This window comes from Haliotis rubra, unplaced genomic scaffold (assembly GCF_003918875.1).
Source record: "Haliotis rubra isolate DU_JTF1 unplaced genomic scaffold, ASM391887v1 Scf6, whole genome shotgun sequence".
Taxonomy (NCBI): Eukaryota; Metazoa; Mollusca; class Gastropoda; order Lepetellida; family Haliotidae; genus Haliotis; species Haliotis rubra.
This window is the reverse complement of record NW_025767301.1, coordinates 737,061-757,500: the sequence shown is the minus strand read 5'-3', so window position 1 is coordinate 757,500 and position 20,440 is coordinate 737,061. Positions and strand designations below refer to the sequence as shown.

General features: G+C 42.4%; 1 protein-coding gene across 1 annotated transcript in view; it reads left to right on the top strand.

Annotated features, from left to right (window-relative positions):
* LOC124255304 (anaphase-promoting complex subunit 1-like) overlaps positions 1-20,440 on the top strand; it is a 64,433-nt gene that overhangs the window by 10,822 nt on the left and 33,171 nt on the right. Inside the window, 12 exon segments of the mRNA XM_046689186.1 lie at positions 182-331; positions 2,727-2,861; positions 3,370-3,430; positions 6,922-7,109; positions 7,799-7,873; positions 8,704-8,895; positions 16,428-16,498; positions 17,310-17,401; positions 17,659-17,807; positions 18,222-18,300; positions 18,730-18,831; positions 19,790-20,052. Of these exon segments, the coding sequence (XP_046545142.1) occupies positions 182-331; positions 2,727-2,861; positions 3,370-3,430; positions 6,922-7,109; positions 7,799-7,873; positions 8,704-8,895; positions 16,428-16,498; positions 17,310-17,401; positions 17,659-17,807; positions 18,222-18,300; positions 18,730-18,831; positions 19,790-20,052 (1,557 nt within the window).

The following is a 20,440-nucleotide window of genomic DNA, read 5'->3' as shown; positions in this document are numbered from 1 at the left end:
AAGTAATGAATGTTGGTTTTACATCCTCCATCCTTCTCTTTCCTTAGTGAAATTTACTTGAATTATGTTCAGTTTCTAATTGATTTCCGTTTCAAGGCTATGTCTTAGTCTTACATTAGATGACTAAATTTTGAATGAATGATTTACGACAGTGTTTGATTACACCTGGTGTTCCTTTAAGGTCAGTCATGTGCACATCCCAATGTTACCTGTGGGGTCATGGTCTGCAAGCATGCAGAGAGCAGTCACCCCGTTGGGGAGCCCTGCCCGGGGAGGTATCTTCACCTCAAGCCGACCACCAAGTGCCATGGATGCAAGATTTGTCGATGAGGTAGGACGAGTGTATACAGGAGCATGTGTATGTATCTAATTTCGTAATCATTATGTTAAAACAGATGTCCTTGTAACCTGCAAAAAATCCTGAAGTGTCAATAAGTATATGGCAAAGTGTCAATAAAGAATATGATAAAATGTCAGTTAATGGTAAAGTGTTACTGAGCATATAGTGTCAGTGGAAATAAAGAAAAGTGTCTTGATTTAGTATGTGTGTGGTGAATATTCTGTATGCCTTTCTAAAGTGTCAGTAGCACTTTGTAAAGTGTTAGTAACTATGTGTTAAAGCATCAGTAAGTGTGAGGAAAAGTGTCAGTAAGTGTGAGGTTAAGTGTCAGTAAGTGTCAGGTAAAATATCAGTAAGTGTCAGGTAAAGTGTCAGTAAGTGTGAGGTAAAGTGTCAGTAAGTGTAAGGTAAAATGGAAGTGTGAGGTCAGTGTGAGGTAAAGTGTAAATGTGAGGTTAAGTGTCAGTAAGTGTGAGGTTAAGTGTCAGTGTAAGTGTGAGGTAAAATGTAAGTGTGAGGTTAAAAAGTGTCAGTAAGTGTGAGGTAAAATGTAAGTGTGAGGTGAAGTGTCAGTAAGTGTCAGGTAAAATATGAGTAAGTGTGAGGTAAAGTGTCAGTAAGTGTAAGGTAAAATGGAAGTGTGAGGTCAGTGTGAGGTAAAGTGTAAATGTGAGGTTAAGTGTCAGTAAGTGTGAGGTAAAATGTAAGTGTGAGGTTAAGTGTCGTAAGTGTGAGGTAAAATGTAAGTGTGAGGTGAAGTGTCAGTAAGTCTGGGGTAAAATATCAGTAAGTGTGAGGTAAAGTGTCAGTAAGTGTAGGTAAAATGTAAAGTGAGGTGAGGTCAGTAAGTGTAAGGTAAAAGTGTAAGTGTGAGGTTAAGTGTCAGTAAGTGTGAGGTAAAATGTCAAGTTTGAGGTTAAGTGTCAGTAAGTGTGAGGTAAAAAGTGTAAGTGTGAGGTGTGAGTGTCAGTAAGTGTGAGGGTAAAATGGAAGTAAGTGTGGTGGGTAAGTGTCAGTGTGAGGTTAAGTGTAAGTGTGTGGTCGAAGTGTAAGTGTGAGGTAAAATTGTAAGTGTGAGGTTAAAGTGTCAGTAAGTGTGAGGTCAGTAAAGTGTAAGTGTGTGTAGGTTAAAGTGTCAGTAAGTGTGAGGTAAAAGTGTAAGTGTGAGGTTAAGTGTCAGTAAATATGAGTTGTGTGAGTAAAGTGTCAGTGTGTAGTGTGAGGTAAAGTGTCAGTAGAGTGTGAGGTAAAGTGTCAGTGTGTAGTGTGAAGTGTAAGTCAGTAAGTGAGTGTGAGGTGTAAGTGTAGTGAGTAAGTGAGGTTAAGTGTCAGTAAGTGTGAGATTAAGTGTCAGTAAGTGTGTGTGAAGTGTCAGTGAGGTGTGAGGTGTGGAAAAGGTGTCAGTAAGTGTGAGTGTAAAATATCAGTAAGTAAAGTGTGAGGTTAAGTGTCAGTAAATGTGAGGTAAAAGTGTAAGTGTGAGTGAGGTTAAGTGTCAGTAAATAGGTGTAAGTAAAGTGTAAGTGTGAGGTAAAGTGTCATTAGAAGTGTGTGTGAGGTAAAGTGTAAGTGTAAGTTAAGTGTCAGATTAAGTGTCAGTAAGTGTGAGGTGTAAGTGTCAGTGTGAGTGTGAGGGTAAAGTGTCAGTAAGTGTGAGGTTAAGTGTCAGTAAGTGTAGGTTAAGTGTCAGTAAGTGTGAGTGTAAAAATGTCAGTAAGTGTGAGTGTCAAGTGTAACATTAGTAGGTAAAATATCAGTAAGTATGGGGTGACTTGCAAATGGTAGGCAGTGTAAAGGTAAAAAGTGGTAAGTGTGAGGTGAAAGTGTAAGTGTGAGTGTCATTAGAAGGTAGTGTCAGTGTGAGTGTTAAGTGTCAGTAAGTAAGTGTGAGGTGAAGTGTCAGTGTAAGTGTGTGAAATTTAGAGTGTAAGTGTCAGTAAGTGTGAGGTAAAGTGTCAGTAAGTGTGAGGTAAAGTGTCAGTAAGTGTGAGGTAAAGTGGAAGTGTGATATGAAGTGTCAGTAACTTTGAGGTGAAGTGTCAGTAAGTGTGAGGTGAAGGGTCAGTAAGTGTGAGGTGAAGTGTCAGTTAGTGTGAGGTGAAGTGTCAGTAAGTGTGATGTAAAGTGTCAGTAAGTGTGAGGTGAACTGTCAGTAAGTATGAGGTGAAGTGTCGAAAATGTGAGGTGAAGTGTCAGTAAGTGTGAGGTGAGGTATCAGTGTGTGGTGAACTATCAGTATGTTCAATGCAATGTAAAGGGTCAGTAACGATATGGTGAAGTGTTGGTAAGTGTATTTGTTGGCAGATGTTGTGTGATCAGTATAGCCCACTCCCTATTTCCGCTCATACCATACATTGTTAATAGAGTCTACCCTCTGTCCTCTCAGTTCAACTACATCTCACCGGTCCCCTCCGAGACAGATGACATGAGTCAGCTTGATGCCTCTGTCAGTGACGTGGCAACAGGTGGCAACAGCTTCATTCAGAATCTCAGGGACAATGTTGGCAACAGGTTCACTATTGTAAGTATTTTTGTAGAGTTAAGATATGAACTTTCTTTGTGAAGAGTGGCAACAGAAAAATGAAACACATTTGAATGCATATTTGCCTGTCACTGTGACAAGATTCTTCAGTGTTACACTGTTAAACTTGATAAAACTGAATATTTCAGGTAACAGTATGAAAGTCGTTATGTAGGCCAAATGCTGTGTAATAAATATTATGAATCCATGTCTGCAGATGGCTTTTGTATATGTGGTGTATATATCTTGATTTGGTTTGGTTCTGAAATGGAAAACAGACAGCTTTAGAAGACCTACACTATAGTCCGTTTGGCTAAAAAGCGGACCCATGAATTGCAATCTAACTCGAACATAAATTCTGCCAAAAAATCACAGAGTTGGTCTGATGTTTTGATTATGATCAGTGTTTCATTGAGTATTATATGTTTATTAGTTTTCGAGTTAGATTGCAGTTCATTAGTCCGCTTTTGAGCCAAACGGACTATAACACATTCTGCATTACTTCCAGGAACTATTAAGTGGACAGCTATGTCGAACATCCTTGCCGCCCCTCAGCAAGTCACCAGGAAGTAAGTCAGTGTTACCTCATCAGCTACGGTTGGAATGACATTATATATTGCGATATCAATGTACTGATATATTTTAAGTGTTGATACTGTTTTGCTAAAATTAAGTTGATATTGATTCTGAATTTGTTCTTGAATTAGCATTGCCCTAGAAATATTGATGTTGTTTAAGACTGTAGTGACTATGATGGACAATGATAGGCGGAAAATTGGATTTAAATCATTTTAGGGGTCAGTCTGTTCATATTGAGCAATGAATTGCATTATTTAATTGAGACTCAATTGTATAATGAATTCTTTTTCCGAGAGATCGTCCTTGGGGTACATATTATGCATTTTCCGGCTGAAAAATGTCCTGTGACAGTTGTATCAATGTTTTTTGAATAAAAAGATTGAACAATAAATAAACTCTTTTATTTATTATACGGCCCCTACCTCACGGAGTTACCTCCCTTAGCGCATGCGCACCAACTGGGTAGGCTCCTAGACCCGTATCATCATTCCTTCTGCTGTCACTGCCGTGAACAGGCGTGTTAATAGAACGCGACTTCATGAGCGGACAGCTGAAAGCTAATAAGAAAGCTATGTCTGAGACACCACCTGTATGTATGGTCTTTATTTGCCTAAAACAAGGAACAGTAAAGCTTTACAGTTGGTTGTTTCATAATTGTGACTTTGTATTAATACAAAATACGCGCGAACTTTCCGTGGTTTACGCGCGCGTGTTGCTCTGCCATGGCGGGAAGTTTAGCGTGCCATGTGGTCGTAATATTGCGTATTAAAACCAACTATTACTTTCCGTGGTAACCTTCACGTATTTTTCAATGTTTTCTACGTGTTTATATGCTGCTGGCTGTTAGCTACATGCTTGCGTGTTTGCTTTCAGGCCTTTTCATCCTGTTCGGTCTGTGGACAGAGAGAAATTCCACGGGCCGACAGGCATGAGCTATCGCGTTGCCTGTCTCGAGAAGACGGGCCCGCGGCGCTGAGTCCTGCCCTATTTGTCTGGCCTTTTCCCGGGCCCAGAAGAGGCGGGCGGCCGATACGTTGTTTTATCGTGAGATGCGTGGGACTTTCTCCTCTGGTGCGACCAGTACGATTGTCAGGTACTCCCTGTTTATCTCCCGGGGCTGGAGAACGTGCGAGCAGATGTGCTCTCTCGCCGGATCCTGGCCCTTGCGAGTGGATGCTCGACAGGCAGATATTCACAGTAATCTCCCAGTTATGCGGGTCGTCGAGGTGGATCTGTTTGTGTGTCGGGGGGCATCAGACACCGATGTTCTGCTCGGATACGGACCCAGAGGCGTTGGCTGCCGGCACGCCTTCCTGCTGGATTGGACGGGCAAAGTGCTCTGGCGTTCCGCCGTTACCACTCATTCCCGTGTCCTTTCACAGCTGTCCACCCAGCCAGCTCGGCTACTTGTGCTACTGGCACCGCTTTGGCGTCACAGAGCTGGTTTCGGTAATTCTCAGGTTTCTGGCTCAGCCTCCTGTTCTATTACCTTTGCGACCGGACATTCTCACTCAGAATGGAGCCCCACCCAAATCCGCGGATTCAGTGGGTGGCTTGGCCTCTGTCAGGTCTAACCTCGAGCACGCGAATTCCTGCAGCAGTTGCAGACACAATTCTGGCTTCGGCGGGATTCGACAAGCGTTGAGTACGAGGATAGGTGGTCCCGCTATCGCGCCGCTGGTGTTCAGATAGGGGATTGCAGATCCCTTTTCTGCGGATTTAGTCCGTATTGGAGTTTTGCAAGCTTCGTTTGGAAGAAGGCCTGGCGGCTTAGCCGACCATTGGCTACTCCACCGCTATTTCCACTTTTCACACCCTGTCGATGGTGCTCTTCTGGGGCAGCACCCTCTCGTACTGGCGCTTTCGCTGGCGGACGGATTCGACCTGCTCTCCAGGCGAACCAGTCCACCTTGGGATTTGTCGATCGTGCTCGATTGGCTGTCTGGTCCCATTTTCTCACACCTATCGGCTATTTCCATTCAGTTGTTGACCTGGAAGCTGTTTTCTGGTGGCGGTAACATCTGGTCGTTAGGGTCGGCGATTTACATGCTATGTCGTCCGACCGGCTGACTGTGTTTCACCGGATCGTGTCAGTATTAAGCCTCCCAGATACTTACCGACCGAAGGTCGATCCGCTTCCATGTGACAGTTCCTATCGAACTTCCTACTCTTACCCAGCCTTCCACATCGGGGACCACTCCTCTGAGCACTCAGCCGTTGGATGTCCGTAGGCAGACGCTCAAAGTCTATATCAAACGAACGCAGGGGATCCGTGCGGGTACCCAGCTGTTCTGTTGTTAGGGTGGCGGGAAGGCTGGTCTGCCAGCCGAGCAAGCAGACTTTGTCTCGCTGGCTAGTCTCGTGTATTTGTGCGGCTTATCAGGCTAAGGGCAAGCCTCCCCTGAGGGTTGAAGGCTCACTTCGGTCAGGGCAGTAGCAGCCTCAAAAGCTTTTGCATCGGCACTCCCCATTGAAGAGATCTGCTCGCCCGCTATTTGGAGCCGGCCAAGCACGCGTTTATACGCCATTATCAGCTCGATCACGCATTCCGTGTCGCGGCGAGCTTTGGCAGTACTGTTCTCCAGTGGACAGTGTCCTGCCACCCTGACCGAGTGAGTCTTGGTTTATTGGTTTGTTTTGGCGCTACTGTACAATAATTCCATTATTGACATGTCTGCTACTGTGTGCTCACTCAGAGAACCTGTACCCCTTCGATTCTCTACGGAGTTACTATATCGTTAGTAAGTGGTATTTTGCATTCCCCTCACGGTGCTCTCATGTAGCCACTTAGTGGGTGGGGATTCATTGACATTAAGCACTCGTGCAATGTCTCATTATGCTAGTGAGGTCGTCTTTGAGCACAATTCCTCCCTGTCAGTTCCCCTCCCATAATGCCTCTGGCGGAGCGAAAACTGGGACAAGTGACAGGTGAGTGTTATGGCGTCTGTTCAATTTTTTTCCATGATACGATCGCTATATTTGTGTGTGCTTGGACAGAATTCCCTCCTCCCTGGCCTCCGGTCTTTGGGAGTCTGTGTTTATGCATAATATGTACCCCAAGGACGATCTCTCTGAAAAAGAATTAACCAAACCTGCAGAGGTTTTCAATTCTGAAGAGAGTCGCCCTTGGGTAGGGCTCCTCCTCCCCCGCAATTCTGTTCACTGATATATTCAGCAGAAGGAATGATGATCACGGGTCTAGGAGCCTACCCAGTTGGTGCGCATGCGCTAAGGGAGGTAACTCCGTGAGGTAGGGGCCGTATAATAAATAAAAGAGTTTATTTATTGTTCAATCTTTTTATTCAAAAAACATTGATACAACTGTCACAGGACATTTTTCAGCCGGAAAATGCATAATATGTACCCCAAGGACGACTCTCTTCAAAGAATTGAAAACCTCTGCAGGTTTGGTTAAGTTTCGTACTGCTCAATCAAAAAAAGGATTAAAACGAGAAGGTCAACTGTACTATCTGTTCTCTAGTTGGGATGTGTTTGCAAGCTCTAAAGCACCTGTTGCCAAGGGATACTGCTCTGCAGGTGTTAGGGAAGTGGTATACATCCCACAATACCCCTGGTAGCCCTGGCAACCAGTCGGAGTGGATGCTGTTCACCAAGTGTCTGCTGACCATGATGGGTTATGACATCAGCAGACTTGCTCTGACCAGCAAGGTATGTAACCTACTCCTGTTGATCACCTCATCGATTGAAAAAACTACCACTCCCCATATGAAAGTAGTCTTTTTATTATTCATTTTATGCAGAATTTCATGTATGAAAAAAAAGATGTAGTATTCAAATTGATTGTAATTCTAACATAATTTCAGCAAAATATTATATTGTTATGAAAACTATTCCTACAATAATAGAGTATTCAATTGTACATTCTACAGGCTCTGTTGTGTTGTATGTGTCATTTGCTCAGAGGGGCGCTTGGGTAGCCTGGTGTTTAAAGTGTCCGCTCGTCATGCCGAAGACCCTGGTTCGAATCCCCACATGGGCACAATTTGTGAAGCCGATATCTTGTGTTCCCTGCCGTGATATTGCTGGCATATTGCTAAAAGCGGCGTAAAACCATGCTCACTCACTCACTCACTCATTTGCTCTGTCTGCTGTCTGCTGTGCAGAGTTGTGTCCATTGGGCATGGCAGAACCTGTGATTGTTGGTTTGATTCCCAGTGCTCATGTTGATAGGTTTGTCAACACCATACCTTTGTGTATTGGTTTCACCAGAATGACAGGATGTAGTGTAAATATAATACTATTAAATGTGGGGTTAAAGTGACTCATACTCTTAAGCATATTTGACTATGTTTGATGATCTGTTGATGTGATGTTTGATGTGTTTCCTTTTATTTCAGCGTGACCTTGACACTTCTATGTCCCCAGTCATGTCTGCAAAGAGAGCAAGGCCATCAGAGCAAGGATCTGAGGATGTAAGTCACCCATGTGACACAGAGACTCCAAAAGTTGTATCTTAGTGAAGATTCTATGGAGACTTCAGTTCCTTAATGTTTTGGTATTGTATTGACTGGAAATTTACAGTTAGCAAAGACCATGACAACACTGTAACAGCAGTGTCCACTGTTCAGACACTCAGAAAACCCAAATCCCTGATTACCATTCACAGCCCCTCAGATACACCAGGGTATTGACCAAACTGTGCAGCTAATGACATAGCAACCAGCTCCATACACATCCCACACAATTGTCACAACAGTTGTATAACTCTTGAAGTAATGATGCCATTTTTCCCATATCATACCAGAAACCTGGCCTGGCTTTTCTTTTGTTTTTCCTGCAACGCGGAACGGGGGACTATGTATTCAGCGTCCGTGCGTCTGTACGTCCCGATTCTTGTTAACGTGATATCTCATGAACTGTTGTACCCAATGTTTTCAAATTTGGTGACAGCCTACATTGGGGGATTACCCAGACACCATGGCAATTTTGGTGACCTTGACCTGATTTTCAAGGTCACCACGACACTTTGATCACTTTATCTCATAAAACATTTCACCCAATGTCTTCAATTATGTCGACAGCCTACATTGGGTGATTATGCAGACATCAGTCATTTCAAGCATCTTGTATGTGACCAAAAATTAAAAAGTAGTAAATGTTTATAAATATTCCATTCTTTAGCGGCGGGGGACATTGCCATATCAATGGCAAACACTTGTTTGCTTACCAATCTATAGACAAGTATAATCTGGACTTTATAACAGGTGGTACTGTTTCTTAAGATGCTGATGATTACTTGTAGGACTGGGATCATCTTGTCAACTCGGATCACCACCACTTTGTGTCAGAGAATGTTGAGGATGCGCTAGAGTTGTCTCCCTGCACAGCAATCCCAGATCGAGTGGCCTACTCCAAACCCTGCTCCATCAACGCCAACAGTCTCCTGTTTGTTCACAGCCCTGCTGTCATGCTAGCCCTGCACCTTGTCTATGAGGTCAGTGTGTTGTTGATACTGAAGTTGAGGGGTATGCAAGGAATGTGAAGCTTATGGTATGCAAACATTTATTAATGTGTTAATTACAATGATCATTAGTCATTAATAAAGCCAGAAACACTTGAATACATATTTCCTGTTACTATGACGTTATTTATCTGAAACGGTCTCTGTGGCTAGTGATTAGAACGTCCGCCCGGAGAGCGGAAGGTTGTGGGTCCGATTCCCGGCCAAGTCATACCAAAGGACGTAAAAATATTTTTCCTTATCCTGACTCATGCTTATTGCTTGTCTTCTTCTTCTTGCGAACCTAGTGGAACACTTGTATCTCCCAATTGAAGTTTCCTTCAATAAAAAATCACTCATTAGTACCCACCACGAGTTACCTCCCTTCCACAAGCGTGGGAACGAGGGCGCCACCTGAACCCATGTGCCTCACTCTCTCCTCCTTCGCCCAGTGAGCAGGATGTGAGAGCGCCTGTGTCTCCCTACACACTATATCCTTTGGTTATTCTTAGTTAGTTACCTCTTATAGTTTACTATAGAGATGTAGCTAGTATCCTTCATCAATATGTATTGATAATTATTCGTATTTCTACTGTTTATTCACGGGATTCCGTGATTGTTCAGCTAGTTTACGCTGATGACAATCTGTACTATTTGTAGATTATGCTGACCCCGCATTTAATATGCCCTAGCTGTACTACGCCTTGTGCGTTTTCTTCACGTTGCAGTTACGGTATTAATCTATCTAATTCTGCATTTAATAAATATCATCTTTGCGTCTTGAGACGTGCAGCAGATAGGTCACGCAAACAAGGTTTAGCCATGGCTGATACATCGGACCCCCTAGCCAGTCAGCTGCTGTCGGACGACCCCCTCCCGTCTGGTGTTCCGCTAGAGTTTCCCTCGGAAGAGGGCGTGGGATGCAGTCCGCCGTCTCCAAGAAGCGTCCTGCTTCCCCAGACATCCCGTCATCGCAGCCAAAGTCTAAGAGGGCCTCGACATCTACTCAACGCAGACTCCGTACCCCCAGGGCAGCGTCTACCTCCAAGGGAAAATCTACGAAGTCTTCAAGAACGTTCTCAGCTGAGATTGTTCCCACCGCTGAACTGGGCCTGTATGATGATCAGCCGATTATCATACCCGATCTACGCCACAAGAGACGACCGGTGTCGGCAACAGTGACGTCAGCACAGATCGCCATGCAGCCTGATGTGTCTACACTGATGTAGGACGATCTTCCTGAGGGCCCCGTCGCTAACATCGCAGAGAGGGCACCGACTACATCTTCACAGACTGTCCCAGACGACCTGATGCGGCAAATCATGAAGATGATGGAGGACCGTTGCAGACTGGTAGACAACCAGCCCAGAGCCTAAGGCTCCAACGTAGACGACATCCCAGAGGGACCCCCCGTCAACGTAGCGGCCACGACTAAGCCACCTCCGCGAAGGAAGTCACAGACCACCTCGACGAAGGACCCAGATGTACAGCCTTCGCGAAGGGCTTCTAGATCATCACCTACCTCGGACTCTGATGATCAACACTCACATAAAGGCTCGAGAAGGAAGATCACCTCATCCCTGGACTCTGACTCGGACCCCCAGACTTCACGAAAGCCTTCGCGAAGGTCAAGTCATCACTCCCTAGGACCGGACGCAGATGAAGCTGCGCGAAGGTCTTCACGAAGGGCACCAGTAACAGGCTCCAAGTCATCTTCGGCCCAGAAGGTCATCCAGGGAAAAGCCTCCGCCGAAGGGCAACCCAGCCCGTAGCGAACACTTCGCTAAGGAAGTCCCAGGCCGCCTCCGCGAAGGAGCTAGAGCCTCACCAGTTGCGAGGACATAGCGGAGGAGTAGCGCTTCGCCGAGCCCACACCCTGTAGAACACAGAGGTCGTTCGTGAAGCGAGCACTCATATATATTGATCGGGCTCTGACTCGATACCTTCGCGAAGGTCGCGAAGGCTAAGTGGCTCCAAGTCTACTTCACCCAGAAGATCTAGAAGGGATACTTCGAGAGCTTCGCGAAGTCACCGGCGTTCGCTGAGGAAATCTCCTCCAAGGTCTCCATATACTAGCTACTCGTCATATATAGCCACTCGTCAGTCCGTTCAAGACATCGCATGAGTTGTCTATCAACTGTATGCCATATGCCGTCTACAAGCCTACGCGAAGCAATTGCACAGGCTATTTACAACACAGAACGTTGTTGTATTATTTAGTCAACGACGTTTCGTAGATCTTCACAGGAATCAACTTTTCCGTATAGATTGCTAGGTATGCAATCCCGGACTCCGATAAGATTATCTACATGCGTGACCATTATGCAGATCTGCAGACAATTCAATATCGAAATTGAACAGCAGCCTTGTTACAGCGAGTATAACTCATAATCGTCAACGATTTCTGAGAAGAAATATGTACAACAAGTTCAGCTTTAATTCTACAATTATGACGATACATTCATGTATACAGTCTACAAGCTGTCAACTTGCAAGTTTTATTGAACCTTTATATAAGGAAGTCGGAATTATCTTCAAGACTGAAGTTACTTTCACGACAACCAGGAAAATAACCTACCCAGCATTAATATTACAGAGCGAGGTATTTCGCGCCGGAGGTTTCGCGCGTTTACCATTAACCCTCGAAACACGTGGTCACTCGGGTAACTTTGGGAAGCTACGGTGAAGACCGACGATTGTTCTAATATCAACGACGGCACTATATTATACAAGGTTCCTTTTCCTGCTACACCGGTGACATCACAGCGCGGGTACTCTACAGAATCAAAATGCCTTGTTCTGATTGGACCGCGATGGACAACGCCCCTACGCAGAGGTCGATCATAGTTCACCTTCAAGACTTAGGTTGCAAGTGACAGCAATATATCAGTGAACGAGCAAGCCTCCTTACAGTGCAGCTAATCTGAACCTTCATGATTGGGCTGCCTTCTTGAGGTTAGAGACCTCCCCTGTCAAGTAAGGACGAGGGCACGGCAGTCAGGCGATTTTTTACATAAAGTTCAACGATGGCAGTCACACCTGGTTGTGCACCTACATCGTTAAGGACTTCGCAGCGAATTTACCTAGACGACGGGATACAAGTGGATCCAAATCCACAGCGTCTCAGACTACAGTTGAATAAATAAAGCTACTAACACAACTAGATGGTTAGTAAACCTACTTAAGTTGGACCTAGAACCGTCGCAAGATCTACTATTTCTAGGTTTTTGATTTGTAACGGCGCAGAATCGTATAATTGTACCGGAGACCATGGATCAAGATCCAACAGTCAATTCCAACTTCACGTATGGATTGTATCAAGGCGTGTCTGAATATCAGGTTATTCAGCCAGAGCGGCAAAGCAGTCTAGCTTGCCCTGCGTAACTCAACTTGCAACTTATACGATGACAAATGGCACAGTTTTGTCAATTATGCTGCAAAGTAAGGATTTACAGCTAGATATGCTACTCATCCTCAAGTGGCTGACTACTTATGTTATCTACGTCAGACTAAGATTTTAATAGGCTCAACTTGTCCACCTATCTTGCAGCAATAGCTCTGTCATTACTGAGAACGGGCGTCAAGTTAACCTAAACCCAGTTACTCACCTTGCTACGAGCTTTCCGATTGGAGGATTAAAACGGAAGTTTCACGCTCCAACTTGGGATCTGAATATAGTGCTCCAACACCTCACAAGTGAGGTTTATGAACACACTTTGATGATATACTTGGACCCCATGATACAATGAATCTATCACGATGGCCAGTAAGAGCACTGAAAATATATCTCCATCGAGCCAAACAGGAGGGAAAAATTCAAGAGATTTATTTCCTCTATCAACAAGCTACGCAGACTGAAGTCTTTCGTACTACTATCTCCTTTTGGATCAGAACTGTCATACCACGTGCCTACAAGACTGCAGGACTCGACCCTCCAAGAGCTTCTAATCCTCATGATATTAGAGCGCTAACATCTACACTTGCTCTTCACGACAAGTGCGATTGTAATACCATAATGGAGGGTTATTTCTGGAGATCCGATATGGTGTTTGCCAACCAATCTGAGAGATATCACCACCGAGGACGTCTCAGGTATCCACCAATTCGGTCCCATGGTCCTCGCACAACAGTTGACAGTTCCTCGGAGAAGATAAGTCAATCTTACAGATTTCTACTTATCTTATACAGTACTAAATAGCTACATGCTATATATATTTTGCTTAAGTTCTTTTATTATCTTAAGCTCAGTACTATGGTTATTATATCATACAATATATAAGCTAACAACTCTACGGAGTTTGTTATTATATATTTAGCTTAAGTTAATCATATCTTAAGCTCAGTACTATGGTTACATTATAAATGTATTAGCTAACAAACTCTACAGAGTTTTTGCTATTATATATGTAGCTTAAGTTCATTATATCTTAAGCACAGTACTATACTCATATCATAAAAATATATGAGCTAACAAACTCTACAGAGTTTTTGCTATTATATATGTAGCTTAAGTTTATTCATATCTTAAGCTCAGTACTATGTTTATATCATATAAGTATATTAGCTAACAAACTCTAAAGAGTTTTTGCTATTATATATTTAGCTTAAGTTTCATCATATCTTAAGCATTATGGTTACATTATAACATGTATTAGCTAACAAACTCTACAGAGTTTTTGCTATTATATATGTAGCTTAAGTTTATTCATATCTTAAGCTCAGTACTATGTTTATATCATATAAGTATATTAGCTAACAAACTCTAAAGAGTTTTTTGCTATTATATATTTAGCTTAAGTTTCATCATATCTTAAGCATTATGGTTACATTATAAAATGTATTAGCTAACAAACTCTACGGAGTTTTGCTATTATATATATAGCTTAAGTTTTATCATATCTTAAGCTCAGTACTATGTTTATATCATAAAAGTGTATTAGCTAATAAACTCTAAGGAGTTTTTGCTATTATATATTTAGCTTAAGTTTAATCATATCTTAAGCTCAGTACTATGTTTATATCATAAAAGTATTTTAGCTAACAAACTCTAAGGAGTTTATGCTATCATATTAACAAGCTTAAAGGTCCAAAAAATCAAACATAATTAAAACACAATTATCACTTCTTCATGACATATAATATGCATTGCTGATTATGAAAAAACAAATAAACAAAATTATAAGCGTATAATCGCAAATCAAAAGTGCAATATTTTGTACTTGGGTTTACCTCCCTCGAAACGAAGCAGCCGGGATACCGAACCCAGTCAGAGCGGGTGGGTGTGCACTCAAGTGTAACGGCTGGTTCATTAGCAGATGCCGCCTTCACGCTCATGTTGGGTTTTGTAAATACATGCTCATTTTTTGTGTATAACATTTTGCAATCAACAGACATCATAACATGTCATGTGTTCAAGTATCACACCTGCCTGTCTGTGTAATTACATAATATGACAGAGACCAACTCGGGCCATAAATCAATGCGTTTGTTTATGGTGTATAGCCTGATTGGTGTTAAGTTCAAATTGCATGTGGTCAGTGATCGCAGTTGTGTATTGAATATTGTCATTAGCAGACAGGCAGGCAGACACACAGGTGTCAATAAAACAAGACATTGAGTTTTGTCTGTGACAGCGACATATCTATATCACAGTTAGAAATTCTGTCAACGCTAAATAATGACATTGCTTTTAAGTATCGAACTGAGAAAGTGACTCGGTAAGAAGAATGTGTGGTGAAATAGACAAATGAAATTATATAAACAGTTTATTTACTGTCATAACATATAAAAGCTCGCCTGTGAGATATCAACAAAACATTATGAAAATAGCTCACACCAAAGCCTTCACCGAGTATTCACCAGACAGCCCGCTTCAAGTTATGCGAACCTATTTCACTGCGCGCATGCTATGAGCGCAGCCCAGCTGTTGAAACTCTTCGTATTCCCCAGAAAAGTCTGGGGAAAATTAGGGAAACGTTTGAACTCCGATTTCGCGCGTTTTTTTTTCATCGCGTTATTTTTCAACTTTATAAGTTGAATTTGCATTTTTGACGCTTTGTTTCGGTAAGTCCATACCGAAAGGTATCAGAATCTGCAAAGTTGTGTTTTACGTTGCATGTGACCTTTAAGTCTATTAGTCTTAAGCATTGTATTAATGTTATATATAATTTTATCGTAATAAGTAAATTGTAATAACCTTTATATGGCAGCTGATAAGTTAGCAGCAGGAATTCATCAGTTCAGTGCCTTTATGAAGTTCCCACAGGGTTATTACAATCATCACAGTTCAAATCACTAATTATTAAAATCCAAAGTATTATATATTCCCACCTCCTTTTCCGTCGGATTCTACAAGCAATAAGCATGAGTCAGGATAAGGAAAAGTATGTAATTTTTAGAGTAAAATTGATATTTTATACTTATCCTGACTCATGAGGTAAGCCCTCCCATCCTCCCCACATAACACTTTGGATTTCCCTGAAAATTCAAATGTTGGGCTCAGTATATGATGAGAGAGTGAGGCACATGGGTTCAGGTGGCGCCCTCGTTCCCGCGCTTGTGGAAGGGAGGTAACTCGTGGTGGGTACTAATGAGTGATTTTTTATTGAAGGGAACTTCAATTGGGAGATACAAGTGTTCCACTAGGTTCGCAAGAAGAAGAAGACAAGCAATAAGCATGAGTCAGGATAAGTATAAAATATCAATTTTACTCTAAAAATTACATATTTGTACTTGTTGTTTCCTGCCTGGCGCTGTGCATTAATGAGGAAAACAAGAACTGGTCGGCTCGGAGTCAGTATAATGTGTCTGAGTGGGGTATTCATGCTTAACTGCGGCATGGTATCTCAGTGAGTTAGCACTTTAAACCAGCTTGAGTCTGGGCTAGTACAAGCAGCTACACTTACACCTGCATGCACATCATCATATGAGTGAAATATTCTTAGTACGATGTTAGCCCCATTTCACTTCACCTTATCCATCTAAAGGTTATGATGCCAGCATGTTTATAACTGTCATTAAATGATGGCTCCTGGTCGGTTTTCTGTTCCATTTCAGGTGAAGTGTTAGCAACACTGATTCACAGCTTATGAACCGTATAGGTTTCCTTGGGCAAATTACCCCTGAAGATCTGGGTTAGATCTGGTCTTCATCAGGTCATGCTTGAAGATCTTGGTTAGAACTGGTCTTCAGCAACCCATGCTTGTCTATAGGTTTCCTTGGGCAAATTACCCCTGAAGATCTGGGTTAGATCTGGTCTTCATCAGGTCATGCTTGAAGATCTTGGTTAGAACTGGTCTTCAGCAACCCATGCTTGTCTTAAGTGAGAAACGGGATTAGGCCCATGGTTGATGGATGTCATGGTATCTGAATTGGGTAGATCAAAACTCATGATGTCAATCACTGTATTATCTGGCCAACACTTGTTTATGCACAAATGACAACTGAAATATTGCTAACTGCTAACAAAGCTAAAAATCAAAATCAAATTCAGTATGCATAAAACTTTACGTGATTTTTTTTTTCAGGAGATGAAGTTGAATTTATTGCTTGCTGAGGAGCTACAGGACCTGGCCACTGTACTGTTCCAAATAGCAAGGTTTGTATGCTAAAAGGTCCTTTGTATATTATATGTAAATACTGCATCACTGTCATCAGGACTCTTATTCAGTATTGTCATCACATCTTCATGATACAAGAGGGGCGGTGGGATAGCCTATAGTCCCGGGATGTAAATACTGCATCACTGTCATCAGGACTCTTATTCAGTATTGTCATCACATCTTCATGATACAAGAGGGGCGGTGGGATAGCCTATAGTCCGTTTGGCTCAAAAGCGGACCGATGAATTGGCTGGCTGTCCCTTTCTCTGCACTTCTCACTCGTAACAAATAGTGAACTGTGTCGATATTTTAATGATAGTTTGTTAAACAACTTTTTTATTTTTAGGACATAAATTCTGCAAAAACCTCACAGAGTTGGTCTGAGGTTTTGATTATGATCAGTGTTTCATTGAGTATTTTATGTTTATTAGTTTTCGAGTTAGATTGCAATTCATCAGTCCGCTTTTGAGCCAAACAGACTATAATGGTTAAAGCGCTCATCACTCTGAAGACCTGGGTTCGATTCCCCAAATGGGTACAATGTGTGAAGCCCATTTCTGGTGTCCCCTGCCGTGTTATTACTGGAATATTGCTAAAAGCGGCATAAAACTAAACTCTCACTCACTCATGTTCTAGGAGCATGTGAAAAATGCACGATTGAAGCAGTGATTAGATCACATAGAAGCTAGTATGTTCTGTATTTGGACATGCAAATTTGTGTGAGTTTGAAAATAACTGATGTGCGTTAACAATGCTGATTTTAACTACTCACCTTATGATTTATCAAAGAAACATATGTTTTGTCAGTGATCTGAAGTGCTCTGCGTATACAGACTACTATTGTCGAGACTTCCCGGGTTTGTTTGATGCTTCTGATGACATCAGCCAGATCACTGAAGGTAACTCTCCTCTCCAAGTTGTTCTCTGACTGACAAATAATGACCATTTCACTAAGTACTGAATGAATGATTTTGTCAAAATAAGAAAAGGCTTTGTATGCAACTGCCCATATTGTCTGGGTAGTGTGTTTTCATGCTGTGCAAATACATCATTAGACAATCATATTCTACCCAAAGAGAACCACTGCACTGAGATTAACATTATACAAGATAGAATATGATTGCGTTGTAATGTATGTGACCATGTATTTTTTCAGATGACCTGCGGAAGATGCAGTACCCATCCGTGTTCCCCCGACAGGTGCCCAGCGTCCAACACTGGATCTACTACTACCTGCGTGGCCAGGACTGGACACCCCTACCCTACATCCCCACCGTCTGCAACAACATCAGGAACGTTGTCACAGTCAGTATATTCTGTGTTTGCTGACAGTTAAAAACATGCATTTTCTTGTGATCATGGAATCCCCAGTCTAGCTGGTTACTAGAGGATGGTTACATTGTATGACATGTTGGTTTGTCCATGTCATATAGATCCCCAGTCTAGCTGGTTACTAGAGGATGGTTACATTGTATGACATGTTGGTTTGTCCATGTCATATAGATCCCCAGTCTAGCTGGTTACTAGAGGATGGTTACATTGTATGACATGTTGGTTTGTCCATGTCATATAGATCATTGCTCTGGCTATCAACAAATGGTATGGCTAGCATGTCATTGTGATATTGATGAAAGCATAAAACAATACAATTCTGTGGTTGAAATGGTAAAATCATCCATTATATGTCACTACCATCAGCACATTCCTGTTGTTTTCCAGCTTTATGCCATACTGCTGAACAAAGATCTCTTGACTGAACAGGCCATGGACAAATGTCTCAAGAAAATTGCCCCAGCAGGTATTATGAAAATCCTATCGCATACATCATGAAACTAGCTTCCTGTTCTGGTTGTGGGGAGAACCAAATGGATTGGGTGGTCAGAGTCAGTGCCTTGGTTGCTAATGTGTCTGCATTCCCCATGAACCAGATTCAAGTATTTAAAGGCAGCTGATGATGGTAAAGCTGGTATATTCCTGAGTGTTGTAGAAAACCACACACAAAACAAAACACACACCATAATGAGGTAACTGACACGACATGGCAATAGTGCATAATCATGAGCTTCTACAAAGAATTTTTCATTTTTTGTGGAGTTTTTTCGAGGACTTTTCCTCAACATACTACTTTATGATCCCATTCATCCATGGAGTTTTCCGGTGTATAATGTGAAGGACCAGACCTGCTGCAAGAAAGTGTGATGTTGAGGAATCTCTGATATTGTTGTAGGTCACCGAGCACCTACGGCTGACCTATCCATGTCTCGCAGCTTCCAGACCTACCCTTATGTCGATGTCTCAGAGCGCCTCATACTCACAATGTCTGAGATGGGTAAGTGTTGTCTTAATCCTAGTACTTCTTGTCATAAGGAATTGCCACAATGGTCTAGTGGTAAGACCAAAATATTACTGGCTCGTTCCCTATACATGTCATACCTGTAAATCGTTGAGGTTTTATGTTTTGTTACCTTGTCTGACACTCTGCATTTTGGGGATCAAAGAAAGACTTTTCAGCATGAAATATCAGTGGAGTACCCATGTTGAACTGAGAATGTTGTTTCTAAGTTGGCAAGTATAAAACTTTAAAACAATGGACTAAAAAACCAGTCCGTTCAAATACAAGGGAAATAATCTTTCATATGATGGGAAACAACTTCTGACCCCATCTAACCTGTTATTGAAAGACAGCACCAATGTATGTGCTTAGTTACCAGTAAACTATCCCCAGTCAGACACTACTGGTATACCACATAATGTACCAGGGGTGGTGGGGTAGTCTGGTGGTTAAAGTGTTCGTTCATAAAGCCAAAGACCTGGGTTCATTTCGCCATATGGGTACAATGTGTTAAGCCCATTTCTGGTTTTCCCCGCTGTGATATTGCTGGAATATTGCTAAAAGTTGCGTAAAACTAAACTCACTCACTCACATATCATAATTGAGAAAATACAGCTGAAACCCCCCCCATCAGATACAGCTGGGTATGTGGCCCCAGGATATGATGGCCTTCAGTAAGTATGACTAAGACAAGTTACAGTTCTGTGAAAAGTTCTAACATTAATGCATTTTCTGAGACTGTTCAGATATGATGATAGTCTGTTTCCTTCAGGTACACAGCTCAGTCGTCTTAATCAATAACTGAGATGAACACTGTGCAACTATTCTGCTACTGTAGTTCTGATTGTTAGAAGAATTCTTTGATAAAGGTAGACCATCTTTAATAGTCACTGAAGGGAACAGGTTCTGTATATTAACTATATACTGTGATCAATGTGCATGGTCCTCTCCACAGGCATGTTACCAAAGGATCTCGAGTGTCTACCAGTGGGAGTTGCCCTTCCATTTCGAGAGGCCATCCTACACTGTAGATGTAATCCTCCATCTGATTGGCCAGAAGCAGCATACATCATGATTGGTCGACAAGACCTGGCACAGTTGATGTCTGCCCAGAATCAGAAACCTCGTCCCCCTCAGGGTAGCCTGGCCACTCCGTCCTCACCCCCAGCGAAAGGCAGCAAGGAAGAGGAGGATGGGATGGAACACATGGATGAGGAGGTAAACAGTGAACAGGGTCAAGTCTGTAGCGTGCTGGGGTAGAAATGACCTGTTGCTCAAGGAAGCCAGAAAGGTTTTCTTTATGACTGGATGGATGACAGGTGAAATATCAATGGTTTATGTGTGGCACAGTGGCTACTTTCTGGTATGTCATTGTAGTTTGGTGGAGCCTGTTGGTCCAGGGCTTTCCTGCGCACACATATTTCAAGTTATTATCATTCTACTTAAATAGTACCTACAATGATTCACTGTAAGTTGTAGACACCTTCTTCAACATCTTTGCACCACTCCATCATACAGTTGATAATGTGTTGATAATTTATTGCACGCATTTCTGCCTGAACTTCATAACAGTTGATAATGTTTCTTCGTTTGTGAGAAAATTGTG